At 40.5% G+C, this 15,999-nt stretch overlaps 1 protein-coding gene across 1 annotated transcript; it reads right to left on the reverse strand.

The window, feature by feature from the left end:
* Positions 1 to 132: 132 nt before the first annotated feature.
* LOC116319836 (testicular acid phosphatase homolog) lies at positions 133 to 15,700 on the reverse strand. The gene is made up of 14 exons (XM_039616729.1): positions 15,675 to 15,700; positions 13,999 to 14,167; positions 12,449 to 12,623; positions 8,805 to 8,920; positions 8,002 to 8,135; positions 6,759 to 6,854; positions 5,755 to 5,841; positions 4,640 to 4,786; positions 4,314 to 4,412; positions 1,994 to 2,089; positions 1,420 to 1,552; positions 884 to 1,187; positions 471 to 652; positions 133 to 271 (listed from the first exon to the last, which is right to left on the reverse strand). Exons 5-14 carry the CDS (start codon positions 8,089 to 8,091, stop codon positions 162 to 164), a joined length of 1,344 nt encoding a protein of 447 aa, XP_039472663.1. The 5' UTR covers positions 8,092 to 8,135; positions 8,805 to 8,920; positions 12,449 to 12,623; positions 13,999 to 14,167; positions 15,675 to 15,700; the 3' UTR covers positions 133 to 161.
* Between the last annotated feature and the right edge of the window lie 299 nt (positions 15,701 to 15,999).

The raw sequence follows: 15,999 nt of genomic DNA on the forward strand, positions 1-15,999 counted from the left end.
AAAATTATTTCATGATTATTTATGTATATTGTGTATTCTTTATAGAGCCTCAAATCTGCCCAAGCACACAATAACTATCACGGTCATATTACATTGAACATTAGTTGGGAAGCATTTTTATATTTATATATTTCATGGTACAAGTATGTCAGTCATCTCTGCTACACTTCCCTGGAGTACTGTCCTCTCCGCCTGAGGATTATCACCCCTATACTGAACAACAGCGCCACCGCCAGGAGTCCCACAGCCACTGCAAGAGCTGTTATGGTACCTGTGGGAGACAACAACTGTTTAGCTACACATGGCAAATATCCAAAAGCCTTGATATATTTAAATGAGGCAGTCTGTTCTGAATAATCCCAGACAAGCACCCCCCCAAAATGAATCTGGTAATAAACATGTTGCACTGAAACCTGGTGGCAACACCAAATACAGACATAGACACAGATTATAAACTTGAACTTCTTCACCTGTGCTTGACCATTTTGTCTTAAACCCACACTCGGCCTGCCAGTCATCTGCCAGTACGTCCTTCACCAGCTCATTAAACAAGGATAAAGGACAAGGGCTCATCCCGTTGCATCCTGGCACAGGGTTGGGGTAGGGGTTGTTCCGAGAGTCATTGTGGTAGTGCAGCTCCACAGAATAGGATCTGGGTAATTATTAGGACGAATCCAATGAGAGGACACACATGTGTAAGTGTTATGCAAATGTATTTGTATTATGCGGCTGTCAAATTTCCATCAGATCGCAAAGGAAAGGTATTTGCATCCAAACAGAAAACCGCGATAACTCAAAATGTGGTGGGCATCTGACCTACATAGCGTGCTTGAATATGCAAAAGAGAATAGTGCAGGAAATAAAACTGGAAGGAAGTCATTACCCATCATGCTCCTGGTAGAACTCAAAGAGTTGACAGGCAGCGTAAGGAGGAAGAAGCCCGTTATACACGTCCAGAGCTGCCTGGAGGGTGATGAGTGTAGAGTCATGCTGGAACGAGGAACAAGCACCACAGCAATAAGAAGGCGAGGAGATACAGTACATCAAGCAGCAGTTTACACAGCAGATTATAAATGTGTGCTCGTACACAAACAATGCACTTACAGCTGAGTACATAATGAATTTGAGAGTGCTCCCTTGCTCTACAGCCTTAGAGAAATTCCTCAGGATGGCATTCAGCAGGACTCCTGGTGAATTACCACAATGTCAACAGTGCAAATTAATTTTTCTCACATACCAAGACAATCCTTTTGACCTTATTGAGTATCCTGTCTTGGCCCTGTAATCATCTTTGTCCCATTAGCTCATATGTGCTAATAAACAAAGCTTCGGCCAGCAGTCACATGAGATAAACAGAGCTTCTTCTTTTTTTTTCCTCTTGAGTGCTCTAAATTAATTGCCTCTAATGTGAATTCCCACCTCCCGAGAGCCTGGCCTTCTCTTTTCGCTTGTGACTGTGGATGCTGTACATGACCTCAAAGGAAGCTATTCTCCTCAGGGTGTCCAAGACCTCTTGGGTGGCCCAGCGTGGCAGAGTCAAGTTATGAATCCTCTGCAGAAGAGAAGAATGTTCATTAAGGCACTGCCTTACGCTAATAATCACATTATACAACATGGCAACAAACGAGGTTTAAATGGCCGTACTTCATAGTTTCTATTATCCCGTCTATTTTTAGCACCAGTCTGAAGATAACAGATGCTCATTTTGCAAGTTTGAATGAACACATTCAACCTGGCCTAGAATCCACCCATCTCATTATGCTTTAATTATCATTTCAATATGTTGCCCCATTCGTCTTTTACTGTATGTATAAAGTGATTTCCCCGCACTCCTACCCTCGCTCTATTTCTTTGGAGATACGTTGAAGACAGCACATTATTGTCCCTTTTTTGTGTTTTTCTCTGTCATTTCTCTGCATCTGGGTTTTGTAGCAGCTTGTAATGTGCATAATACAGGTAGCAGAAATGTTTGTGGGCTTGCTTTAAAGTTTACCTCACAGTTAAGAGTGTCGTGGACCCTCCATATTTTTTTGCCAACCAGCTTGGACACGGGGTAGCCAGTGTGGTTGGAGAGAGCCTCCACAAAGTACTGCACAGGGAAGAAAAGAATAAGGACATCAGTTTAAACTCTTTTTTTTTTTTTTTTTTTTTTTTTTTTTTTTGTCTGTCCCATTTGGTTCTTAAGCCGTCAGAATTGTTGTCTGAAGACCAACAAGGATACCAAATGGATTTATTTTGCCAAATGGATCATCATGGCATTGCCGTATTGGTCCATTTGATCAAACTTTGTTGTTATTATTTATTTTATTTTCAGTTGTTACAGATGGGACAGACATGACTGGGGGATAGGAAAGGGAGAAAGAAAGAGAGGAAGGAAAAGAAAACAGAAGGAAAAGGGACAGTGAGAAAGGGCACTTACTTACAAAGACAAAGAAAAAAAAAAAAAAATCTCCTGGATCACCTGTTGAGAGAAAAAAAGAAGAAGACAAGCAAAAAAAAAACCAAACAAAAACAAAGCAACATACTAAACACAACACCATCACGTTAATCTAGCTGAGTGTGAACAGCAGTAAATACTAAATATTGAAAGTTGTTGTGCAGCACGCAGGGACAGACAGCGCACAATGTGCTTTGAAGTAGCAGCTAAGAAAGGTGTAGTTTATGTCTCTGAACAGTGAACACCCGTGTGCACACCTGTGTGGATCAACGCTTGTATACAAAAGGTTTTCCCATGTAACGGTCTGCTAGAGGGTGTGGATAGCCCCGTCCCCAGGGCATGAAGCAGGCATGGAGGAGATCCAGGCTCCAGACATCCAGAGGACCCAGAGTGCGAGAGCCCAAGGAGTACCACCGGAGGGGCATCCGTGCCACCTTCCTGGGAAGGGCTGAGGAGATCCCCAGACGAGGGGTCACCCAGTAGCCACGGAGCAGAAGCCAGAGGGGCTGCACTGGCGTGCCCGCCCGCTCTGCCGGCAGCCAGCTGTGCCAGAGTGAACCGAGTTGCAGGCCCGGGCCGGAGGCCCGAGGCCCCCTTTGCCCCGGAAGAGGCCTGACCGAGCGACAGGCATCGGGCCCCGCCAAGTAGCCACCGGGAGTGAGCGGTGCATACCTGAGCGCCCAGCCCGGACACCAAGAACCACCAATGCACCAACCCCTGAGGGCATCAGTTACCAGCAGGGAGTGTGGTGAGGGGAGATAGGCCTCCACACTTGGAGGGCCTGGGAGTACCCAGGGAGGTGGAGTCTAAGACCCGACCTGACATATAGACACAGACAAACAGGCACACACAGACATAAACATGCTTTCCCACCCTCATGCACACATATACAAACACTCAGCACTCACCCAACGTAGGGATAGACATACATAGACATGTACACACAATCATACTCCCCAAACATACTCTATGCCCTGGGTCCAGGTACCCTCGCCCCCAGAGGGTAGTTTAAACTCTTTAAATAATAAGGCTCAAGGGAACACAACACTTTAATTACCATTTTTATGAGTAACATTCCATTTATTTATGGATATTTGTGCAAGCACACTGATATCTATTTTAGGGGTTTATAATCAAATATTGCATAAATTAGCATTAGTAGTTCATTAATGTGGCGATGACTGCAAGTTTAACCTTTGGTCAGATAACACGGTGATACATGGCACCAGTTTGGTTCGTGTATATACCTTGCAGGTACTTTGCCTCCAGCAGAGGGTGTTAAAATTCAATGCAGGATGCCCTGGCCTGATCTCAAACATCACCCTAATAGGCCGCACGTGGGACTCCATTTAATTAAAACCATTTTATTGTAATTCTTAATCTAATTCAATCCAACCGTTAATTAGTGTCTCTGAGAATGTGAGAGAAATTGCACTGTGCAGCTTTTTGTAGGCACTGGAGTCACCGTGCCTGAGAAAATCACTGAGAGGACATGATGTCTTCAGCATAACAAACACGTCTACTAGAGGTGCTGATTACGTTGACATCAACAACTGTGAAGTGTATACTTACTGAAATAGGCATTTCAGCATGTGAGTTAATTTACAAATTAGGGCCGGGATAAGCAGACCAGGAGAGGCTGAGGTAAGGAAACGATTTTGTTCGCAGCAATTTTGATTGTGTAAGCCTGATGATATTAAACAACGGGGTTACAAGCAAGTTTTCACTGGTTAGCAGGCACATGACTCACGGAAAAGAAATGCTGAACACAAACTAGGCTGTGAGCATTCACGTCACTGAAGAGATGCTGAGGATGGGCTACAGAACAGTGTATTTAGAGGTCTGTCTGACTGTGTAGAGACAGCCTTTGTCTTACCTGGTGAGCTTTAAGGAACTTCTGGTAGGGATGACTCTCGAAGGTCTCTGTCATCATCGCGCTGAACCTTGGACAGTCTTTACCTGGAGACCTCAGCAACTTTAAAACATCAGTGGAAATAATGAACGTTAACTCCAGGTACTTCTTCTGGGCACAAATGTATGCTCATTTCACACTTTAACACTGTGGGGAATCACAGCTGGGATGCACACAGATGGCCGCATGGAGCTACAGAGAAAAGCCCAAAATAATTTACACAATTTTGTAATCAGCTTTGCGTGGCTGCTGCTGTGAAAAGAAAATATTTATGTGGCTCAGCAGCCCACCTTGTCGAGGGCTCTGGGGATGGTGTGCACTGGAATAGGCCGCCACAGTAACTGGGGCATGATGGGTCTGGTTTGGGGGAACATCCCAGCAAGGCAAGCCTGGGCACTCATCAGAGTGCGGTCGTAGTCAGTACTCCGCACATATATCTGTTGTAATCACAGAGAGAACATGGCATTAAAAAGCATTCATATGCTGGTACTGGAGTGGTTTCACTGATCCGACTATGCGCTGTGTTCTGGGGTAAATGAGGCTTACGTTTCTTTTCTACATTTAGAAATCTCATTAAAATTTTTCCTTTTTATTTTAGCGAGCAGTAGTCATCCCAAGTCAACTGAGGTACTCCCTTAACCCAAAGAGTCATAGAAGAGCCAAATGAATGAGAAGGAAAGGGGAGGGGGGTACGATCTGTCTTGCTGTGATCTCTTCTGACATCAGTCTTCCCTCTTCTATATCTCTCTGTCACTCTCTATCAGGTTTTTACACATCGTAAATCAAGCTGATAAGGTTGGATATTCTTGTGATACCAGGAGTGCTTCTGTTTTGCCCCCCTTTTGTGAAAGTAAAACACACATGGCAACACGCAAAAAGGTATGGCACAAGTTCACTGAGATTTAGGCAAGAGATTGTCAGTGATAGGTTCTGAGAACAGCTGTCATTAGTTGTGGTAATTGTGTTTTATTTAAGAGAGAAAGACGAGCACTTAAAGCAAGAGAAAAAGGAAGGTAACGAGTATAACAAAGGAGAGGCAAAAAAGAAATTAAAAAGCTCTTATAATGTCAGTATGTTTAGGATCCAACACACAGAAGCTGCATGTTTGCTGACAGCTGTACTTTACATGAAGCCCACGGGCTACATTACCCTCCCATGTTTAGCACACTGCAAGGCCATGACAGTGAGTTCACCAAAATGAGTCAGGCTCATTAACTTATTGTATGTTTTTACAGACGTGACAGATGGCGACTGCTCGTACGCGCACTTGATTTCACATTTCGGAGCGAAGGGCACGCATGACAAGAGGCTTAGGCAGCTCACAACAGAGTTCACCTAAACAAAGATGGGGAAGGAAACAGCAATTAACACGCACATACACATATGTGTTTGCATATACACCTACCTCTTTGCTGTTATAGTCTTCACTGAGGAAATTTCCGTAACGCCTCCTTAGAAACCGGCCCAGTTCAAACTGCTGTTTCATGCCCAGCTGGAAGGAAAATTGCCAGCATTTTACATTTTTAGCAGAATTTGACCTTTTGACTGAAAACGCTGCAGATTTATGGTCCTAATCAGCCTTTTTACATAGATAAGCAACTTTTACCCCGTTACCAGTGTTTCTCAAAGACCACAAAATAATGAGTTTATACACTGTAAAGCAGCTAATTGCCCGACAACAGAGCAAAGTCACAGGAGGAAGGAATTTAATTAAAGCCCCAAGTCTGTTAAAAATGTATTTTATAGTGAAAGATTTTAAGTAAATGAATGTGTCGTTTTTGAAGTACAGTGATGCACTTAAGCCTGTGATCCTCCTGTTTATGAATTTCTTGTCAAGTTATAAGCATAAAGTCTTTATTATTATTTCTTTTGTTTTACTTTTTCACTTTTGTTTTAGTGAACTGTGTGTCATCCCAGTTCAAGAATGGTGGCCTTAAAGCGCAAAACAAAATAACATTAAAGAGAAAACTAGAAACGTTTAGAAAGGACATTGTAAACTATTGAAATGGAATTTTCTGTTTTGTTACTAATTTTAAATGATAAATTTTTTTTTTTTTAAAGGTTTATGTAATATTCTTGTGTATTGTTGTGTAACTTAATTTTTTTCTCTTGGTGTTATTTTCTAATTTGTTTGTTAAGATAAATAACATCTTTGACTGTTTTGTTGTTTGTTTCTTGCTATGTTGTTATTATGTATTTTGTTTTATTCTTCTCTTTTCTAAAATGCCGTATTGGCATTTCTACTATTTTCTTTTCTTCTGCACTTCAGGGCCTCCGTACCACAGCCCAAATGATTTTGTTTAAAATAAGAGCTAGAGTAAAACTGTTAGATGATTCAGTTTATACACCTAAAATCTCTTCACTTGTTTTGTTAACAACAAAACAAAATATCGATGACAAATCAAGTACCTCAGTCAACTGTCCGAAACCCTGAGCCCACACTTCCTCCCCGTATGGATCCCTGGGATACGACTCAATAGGTGATCGATCTCCGTGCCGGAACACCTGAACAGCAAAACTGATATTGTCACATGATGCCGTGCTGCTGTGTTAGCATTACACTGCACACTTAAACAAGATTGTCACCCTGAGACAGAGGTAAGAAATAGAGATCTGTGACTGTGGACAGAGTGGGCAGGATTTGAGGTACAAGTGTCATTCTGATGATGTCATCAAGGCCCAATTGTTAGAACTGCTGCATTAGTGTTATTAACCTGACAGCTCACTTTCTGAGCCGTGACATAACAGAAAGGTTGAATTAACGGGATTGTGGACACGTCTGATTCACTCTTGTTGATCCCACAGTAATTTTACAAACCACTCGAGTGAAACGTGTCATAAAAATAACACAATAACACAAACACAAGTCAGCAAAGATCCAAAGGCTTTCGAATATAATTGCTGCACAACACCATGAGATTTTTTTATGTATGTATGTAAAGTAACTAAATCAGTAACTAAAAATAATAGTTTTCAAAAATCAAAGATTTGTGAATCTAAACTCAATAAAATTCAGTGGAGCTGCACAGGAATTTGTGAGGACTAGCAGGAATTTAGTGGGTTTAGCTAATAACACACTTTTACTTTAGCTAAACTGTCAAGCAGTTAAATAAGCTGTAATAGTTAGGTAGCAGATATATAATTTTATAGTATGCTGTCCCAAGGTAAGTGGTTAAAGCACTTAAGCAACATACACAAACAGTTTTTTAAAAAGGGATACATAAAAATAAAAAATATGAAACACCAAATCATAAGAATAGTGTGATTTTTTTCTTAAATCATTCAGTTGGGTAATAAGGTGTTATGTAAAGAGGTTTATGTATAAAGCTGCAGTGTGTGGGAGAGATATGCTAGACACTGTTGGAGTTTAGGCTCAAAGTAATCCTTTGTTACACAAAAAAGTGCTAAAACAATAATACTGATCGGGCAGGAAAACTACAATGCAATCAGTAACCATGCACAGCAAAGTATCTTCCAGATTATATAATAATCACGGGATTCAACAAAGAAATGCTGTCAAACATCTTGTATGCGATTACACTGCTCTGCTGACTGACAGCTGAATATGAAATTGCACTGAAATGTTCAAATTTCATCATTAACCATTTTAGTCACAGACAGGGGGGGTGGGGGGACAAATGGGGGAACTTACAGCTACAACAAACTTCAGCACCCGGCACTCAGTCAAACAGATGCAGCCGAGAAGGAACAAACAGCCCAAACTCTTCTGCAACTTCTGCATCTTTTCAGCTAGTCGAGCGTCACCAGCTTTACAAAATTCTTTCACTGAAAGAGGAAAAGTATCAAGAAAGTTAATCTATAAAAGACTGTTACATCACAATTTCACATTAAATAAGGGAACAAAAGAAACAGAAACAGTGCAGTGAAGGAGATAAAGTGGGTTCTGTGTACCAATCATGATCTTAGCATCTGGTTTATATTATTATTATAATATTTTTACTCTAAGTACATGTTGACTATGATAAGAGGAATCAACTAAGCATATAACATAATCATTGAAATCAATCTTTTTTTCAATTTGGGTTACTTTGTTCTTAAAAGTTATAGTCACTTTCAGTAAATTTGCATAATCTGTTAACAAGCTGAGCCACTGATCTATTGATAATAGTGTTCTTTCTTTCCAGTTAAGAGAAATTATTATGATGTTGTGATTCAAACATTAATTAAAACTTTAAAATGCAATATGCAGAGTGCGCATGCATGCAACAAAATGATTTTTTTAAATATAAATGAAGATTTGCACTTACCTCAGCGTGCTTGTTCACATATTTTGGAGTTGTAGTACAAATGATTCGCAGACATATAGATATATATATATGTGTGTGTGTGTGTGTGTGTGTGTGTGTGTGGGTGTGTCAAATCTTCACTCACACCCAGGCTGATACTAAGTGCATGTTTCAGTGAATTTAGGCAGTGCTTTTATAGCCTCCCTACCTGGCCTTGAGTGGGTGTCGCTCTCTCTCTCTCTCCACCTCTCCTCTGGGATTACTGGTCCCAGTCTATCTCCATTGTCAACTGGAGTCCAAGTCACTGTCTCCTTTTATTCCCCGCTGCGCACATGACATGACAGCCCGCCACGGCAGGCATTTTTGTGTCAGCTTTTGATCTTATGAAAACATGTGTGGCCCTTGACTGTGTGGATAATTTCACTTTAAAAGCACCCCCACATTTAGATGCTTTACAATAGCGCCATGACAAAGTGTAGATGCACCCACCTGGCTTCTAAAATTGTACTCCTGCATGCGTAAACACACATGTTCTCACTTAAGCACTGGCCCAGGGCCACAAACACTCATTATAACTTGCTATGTCATCCACTGTTGGTTTTGCCCTAAAATTACAGGGCCTGGAGTGTTTTCCCTTACTTGGCACACATGTAAGTATCTGTTAGCATCAAAGTAGCTTTATGAGATACAATGGGATTAGTAAGTGTAAAGATTTAGAGCTATACAGCATTGCCATCATGTTTGATAAGTGTAAGATAGCATCTTTTGTAACAAGCAATTTAAAGTATTCACTGAGGTGGCGTGTCAGAGTAACATAAATGTTTTAGATACTAAATTAGGTTTTATAGATAATGATCTGCATAGAAAAAAAGAGCATAACTGGCAGCTAGTATACTGAGCGAGAATCCCGTGTACTTAGTTTAAATAAGACGAAGATTAAATGTATCCAGTTCTGCTTTTAGTTTGGTGATAATTTATATCTTTATTCTTCTGTTTGTATAGTTCACTAAAATGTTTTCTAAAGGCTCATGTAGATTTTACCACAATGCTACCTTAGTTGTAGATGTATGCAATGCTAATTATGTGTACTTTACACAAAGACTACAATGCTGTTAGTTTTTGTGCTTTCAATACAGACTGGGATTTATTTTCAAGAAGACAAAAAAATCAGGTATTATTATCTCTTTGCGTTACAGTAATTTTTACAGTGTTGCACAGTATTAACAGAAACACACTGGATTTAAAGTATTTTTAGTTGTCACAGTTTAGCTTGTAACCTTAGTGTAATTGGTTTTGCCCTCATGTTTCGAGTATTTTCCTTTTTTTCTCTGCTTTCCATGTTTCGCCTCTCTTTGTCTTCTTGTTTCTCTGCGACTTTATTCTTTTCTGTTTTTTCTTAATTTGAAGGTTATTCCTTCACATGCTTCTGTGCTATTACTTCCTCCCTTTGTTCTCTTCACACCCACTTTAGCGTCTGATTCAGTTCACCTCAGTCATATTAACATTCTCCCTGGTGTGTAATCTGCGTGTTTTCCGTCAATCTTTTCCATATCATCATGTGATCTACCTGTTTAATCCTGGTTATTCGCTTTCCTGGTTTCCTTGTTCCCTTTTTGGGAACTCTGCTAGACACTTGAGAGTTCTGCCATGTTCCTGCAGAGCCTTTTGTTCTGTATTTTTCTCTAAGTCATTAAAGAACATTTTATTTGACTGCCTGCTTGTTGGTCCCTTTTAATGTCCTACATAGGGACCATTAAAGAACTTTACCTTAAAGAACTGGTAATAAAGTCCATTGTAGCAACTATAATGCCTGCTTTTAAAACATATATGTGCACTGACGTTCAGCATATGTCGGAACTAATTTAAAACTCTGATACTGTGCAGTGGTCTGTGTGTACATCTGTTTAACCCCTTCAGTTCCACAGCACAGCACTACACAGTAATCCTCTCACTGGTACACAAACACAGACAAGCACAGACACACACAGACGCATGTGGGCAACATGTGTGTGATACAGACTTTGGTACGGGTTGAAAACCATACCCCTTTACAAATGGGTCAGTGAGTCCACCTGCACTCATCTCACAGTAACATATGCATATATTTGCATATCCATTTAGGGTTTTTAGTGGAGGATAATAAATGCTTTTTTACCATATGGTGCCAAAAGAAACTCATATATAATGTAAAATCACATCACCGCATTTGCATATTTGTTCGAAAAATGCTTAAATTCACACACTGGTTCATTGAAGGGTCACAAAACATGCATGTACACGCACACACTCTCTCCCTCTGTTGCTCTCATAAACATAAAGCACCAACACATACACACAGGCAGACATCTCTCACTCGATCAGTTTCCCTCCCTCTCTCCCGAGTGGCTATAGTGTGGTTTTTCCCTTTTTTTTCTCCGTCTCTTTCTTTTTTTTGTCTTTGTTGAAATAATTGCAGCGATTTTCAAGACCGTTGCCATGGCAACGCAGAGGTTGATGCGTGTTGACAGAATCTGTTGCAGGGCGACCGAGAGACTGAAAATGGGAGATAAGAGGTGGGAGGAGATGTGATGAGTGGCGTGTATGCGTGCGCGTGCATGTGCGTGTGTGTGTGTGTGTGTGTGTGCGTGTGTGTGCACTTGTGTGTGTGGAGCTGATGATGGTGTTGGCGGTATTAGTGCTTCAGTCCATATGATGAATGGAGACGAGCAGTATGGGACATCTAGAACGAGCCTCAAGATCAGGAATGAACAGTTATGAGTGTATGAGAGAAGAGCTGGTGGTGGGGGTTGGGGGGAGGAAGGGGGTGCTATTTTAGTCTGGGCGTTGTCATGGAAACTGCAGCCTCACTACAAATGGAGACATCCAGAACACATGGATCGTCAAACAAATGGCGTGCGTAAGGCTCAGCGTGAAGCTACGCCATGGCTGTGCGACACTATGCCATCTGAGTCGAACCCACCCCCACCCACACAGACACCCACACCCCTCTGCAGCCTGATAACAGTGGCGTCTTCTTCATCGCAGAGACTGAATATCAATGGGAGGGTGGTGGTAGTGTGTGTGGTGTGTGTGTGTGGGGGGGGGGTAGCTTTTAGGGGCCAGAGGAGATGGACAAACGGTTGGAGTCACTAAGTGAGTCAGGAGTCTCAGTGACAGGCAATGGTGTCCATTCAGTGAGTCGCAGCCCCTCTCTGTCTGTCTTTTAATTAACAGTCTTCCCTCCACTCCTCTGCTCTTGTCTCTTCTTCTGTCTGCCCCTTAACTCTCCGTCTCTCTCCCATCCTCTCCCTCTTCCTCTCTGCCTCTATCTCCCCCCTACCCCTCCTCTATCCCCCCTCTCTGAAGGACGGAGGTATTCCCACATTTCTCCGTTGCTATAGCAACACTGCAGCGAGAACAGGAAAGAGAGGACGCAGGCAGGAAGAGACGAGGGTGGGGGGCTGGTGCTGGGAGGGTGGAGACACGGTGAGGAGTTGGGGTAGAGAGGATGAGAAGGAGGGGTGTGGAAGCGGCCTAAGATGAGGGGATGTGTGAACAATGCTAATGCTAATGGTAGCAGCAGCAGCAGCAGCAGCAGTAGAGCAGCCAAGTGATGGTGAATTCCCCTCTCGTCATGCTGGGTGCAGACTCACATGCCACAGTCTCATTTGCATAAATATCACTGAGAATCTATTTTCTCTGTATGTTTCTTATGATCACTGATGTCGTGCACAAAATGATACTTGAAGACTGCATCCGCTTGGCCATTTGATTCTTTTTTTCTTTCTTTTCTTTTTCTATAGAAGTCGCCTCTAGTTTCAATCATTTCTCAGGCATTGTTACAAAGAAAAAGGAAACAGACTAGAATCCTACCTGGTGTATCTAGCTGGCAATGTGGATCCAAACTGCTACATGCTTATTTCACCGTGATTCAATCAGCATAAACTGGTGCAGGTCAAACGACCCATTAGACAAAGATGTATCTGTGTAGATCACGCACAGAAGCCATGGGAAGACCAGAGCTATTTCGTATCGATGTCATCATCCCCTTCAATCAGAACAGAACACAATCTCATTATCTCTTCATATATATCGTAAGCCAACAGAACAAAGCAGTGTTGCATCAACTTCCCAATATGTAAAGATGTGAAGCAAGCAGCAAAGCTCATGTGGCCTGCAAACAAGCGCCCACATCCTTCCCTTTCCTCTATAAACTTTTGACTGCTTGTGCAAAACTCAGTAGATCAGCCCCGAGTGAAACAAATATATCATATCAAATATGTATCATGTAACCCACAAACACGTATGACTGCTTAGGCTGTTAGGTACCTGGAGTACTCTGCTGCATGTCAACAACCTGGCTCAGTCAGGTTGTTGACATGCAGCAGGTTGTTGACCTGGCTCTACTCAGTCAGTAACTCTTGTTGTCAATATTTTTAACCCCCTCAGGACAAAAAATGTCCATCTTTAGGAAAAACAGAGAATAAGCAAAATGGGTGGGAGGGCATCTAAAAATCTGGAGACGTAAGTTTATTCTATTCTCCATGAGTCATCTTTTTAAATACCAAGAAAAATCCCATGTTTTTGATACAAATAAAAAGATTGATGACCAAAGACAATCAACCTTTTCTTAGGAACTCTTTTCATGCATACACACATTTTCCTCTGAATATATATCAAGTTTGCAGTGCTTAGACACACTTTGTTAATATCAGATAGAAACACATTTTGATAGCACACAATGTCACAATTGTGTTTACATCATTTATCTTGGAGTCAGAGTGACTTCGGAATCTCTTTAGGCATTTTAGAAAAGAATGCAAAAACTGGACAAACAACTGGTCAGTGTCAAAAATATCTTCAATACAAATTAAATAAAAAAAAATACAATTTCTGACAAATTAATTTACAAGGAAATTAATATTTATATTATATATTACTATATAAATAATGTATTATATTTATTACTTATATTCACCACCCACTATCACAAAAGTAGCATATCTTTCATTAGAGAAATTATAGTCTTTTACATTTTGATCATCATATCATATTTTTGGTACACATGTAAGTATCTGTTTATATCTGTGGGCATTGATGATATCAATTTTGCCTGACTATGGAGAAATGTTCTGCTATTAAATTATTGTTTTCTTTTTACTATTTGTGTAATCAAACTTCAAATCATAACCCCCTTTTCTGAAAAAATGTGGCTGATGACCAGTTTAAAGTGTTTTCCACTCATACTGACTAAACAAAAGCTAGCCCATCAAGAGGGATCCTCAAAATTGCCAGGCCCAAAGTTGGTACTGCTGCAAGAAATGCACCAAACTAGAACAGGCTCTGCACCAACACAATGTCACTGTCAAAGGGTTATGGTATACTACAATGTTCAACACAACTGGCTTGACAATACTCCAAACCTCAGCTGGCAATAGTGGTGGCAGTAGTTTTCATCTTTCTCTCTTAGTTCAGGCTTTCTGCTTCAGGCCTCACATAAAAAGGGGGCATTTCACAGGTCACATGACTCTTCATCCACACAAAATGATCCCTATGAGTGTCACCTGATTATGATAACATGTTGATTAAAACCTATAAAGCACATAAAAAATAACTGTGAAAAAGTGACACTCGTACAAAAAAGACAAGAGGTTAATTCTGCAGAAAATTATGACATGCAGATTTAGTTCACAGAGTGGTAAAATAAACATTTTAAGTTAATTATTTTATCACTGAGTGCGCTCTCAGTGCTGCTGTTTATTTCCAAGGTGACCGCTGCAAATTAGAGTTCTGAAACTTTAAACTGGATCCGTTTAATCATTAAAGGTTACTGTCCCACAGCCTAATAAAGACGACATGGAACTCACTTTAGTTTGTTAGCAGATCAAAGTGAAATTAATCTTAATTTGACTGAATGGATTTTAATGTGTGTCCTGTTTCCTAGCAGCTTCCAGCAGTTTAAAACAGATTAAGCAGCAGATTAAAATCAAGAATAAAAACATTTAGACATTTTTTGAATAACAAAATTAATACATGCACATTCTGGTGGCAATACAATTGAAAACACTATTTAAACAAAAGAATCTGTGAAAAGGTGATCCTTCAAACAGAGACTCACAATATAAACTGAGGTTGTGTATTCAGTATAATCTATCACAGTGATTTATCCAGGTAAAAAGAGAGCCGCTTTCATAACGCAGAGAACTCTGACTTTAAGCTTGACAAAGCTTCCTAACCTACTGCTTCTTTAGGCAGCTCCCTACCATGAGAAGAAATTCTTGAGCACAAATCTGAGAAAACTGTGTTGTTTGTTGTTCTTCTACAAGCTTAGCCCACACGTGTGTAATCACTTTGCTGGAATGGCTATGGCTAAGCAGACTTTTTATCACTTGGTCACATGTGTGCTGCTGCACTGTTGTATTGTGGGGCATTTATTATAATTTCTTCCACTGTTTGGGAGATCAAATACTCAAGCCACTTTGTTGCTTAACATTAAGATGGATCTGTTTTGACTGTGCTTGTCAGCTGGGCTTTCTATGTTATGTGTTCTTTTATAACTCCAAAGTTACATGCTGTAGGTGATTCAGTGTTGCTAAATTGGCAGTATAGTATTAGTGTAAGCAAGGTCCAAGGTGTTATCTCAGAGATGACAACCTGTCCAGACATGTCCATTGTCACCTGGGTTGTCACAATCAACATAATAATTAGGCTATAATTATTAGATAATATACCGTATTTTATGCTAAAAATAAACTAGGATTCAAGGACATAGTTACAAGTTTAGCTTTAAACTCGAACTTTAAACAGGGAAACAATTTAAGGTAATTGTATACATCATTTGCCACAAACACTGAATGTTTTTTAAGTGCATAATTGTGCATAATAATTATGTATAAAAATATGTAATGATAAATGAGTGTGCATCAAGTGTCAGCTGAGCTATTTCTTACTCTTGCTAACTAAACTAGCTTTGTAGGGCTAACTACTGCTACAATGTGTAATTTTTCCACTTTGGAAAGAAAATTAAGTATGAATTCAAAGATTTAGAAATTATTCACCTAATTCCTGAGCAGTGGAGTAGCAGGTGAGCTGATTTTACCTTTGGACAGCAGATCCAAAATACCTTTCCCTGGCTCATGTCAACTTGTTGTGCTAAGCTATCTGCTTGCTAGCTGCAGCTTCATATTTTGCTCCTTCAGTGGCTTGAGTGTTAGAGCTGAATATCTGAATATCACTACAGCATCAAAGTAGGCTAAAAGTCTCTACATAATTCATAGTGCTATTAAATGCATAGAGTACCACAACATTAACAAGGCAAAGTAGAGGCATTGCCCCTACCTGCAGTTATGGCAAATCAATATTCAAGTAAGTGTAATAATCTAATAACAACATTAGCTCCACTGCCTGAAAAATGTGTTAGTATG

The sequence above is a fragment of the Oreochromis aureus genome, linkage group 8 (assembly GCF_013358895.1).
Source record: "Oreochromis aureus strain Israel breed Guangdong linkage group 8, ZZ_aureus, whole genome shotgun sequence".
In the NCBI taxonomy this organism is placed as follows: Eukaryota; Metazoa; Chordata; class Actinopteri; order Cichliformes; family Cichlidae; genus Oreochromis; species Oreochromis aureus.

Coding starts and splice junctions, on each gene's coding strand:
- LOC116319836 (XM_039616729.1), bottom strand. CDS start 8,091: ATGCAGAAGTTGCAGAAGAGTTTGGGCTGTTTGTTCCTTCTCGGCTGC. Junction 1,188..1,419: donor GAAGGCCAGGCTCTCGGGAG/GTGGGAATTCAC, acceptor GTAATTCACCAG/GAGTCCTGCTGAATGCCATC. Junction 653..883: donor TTCTACCAGGAGCATGATGG/GTAATGACTTCC, acceptor ATAATTACCCAG/ATCCTATTCTGTGGAGCTGC.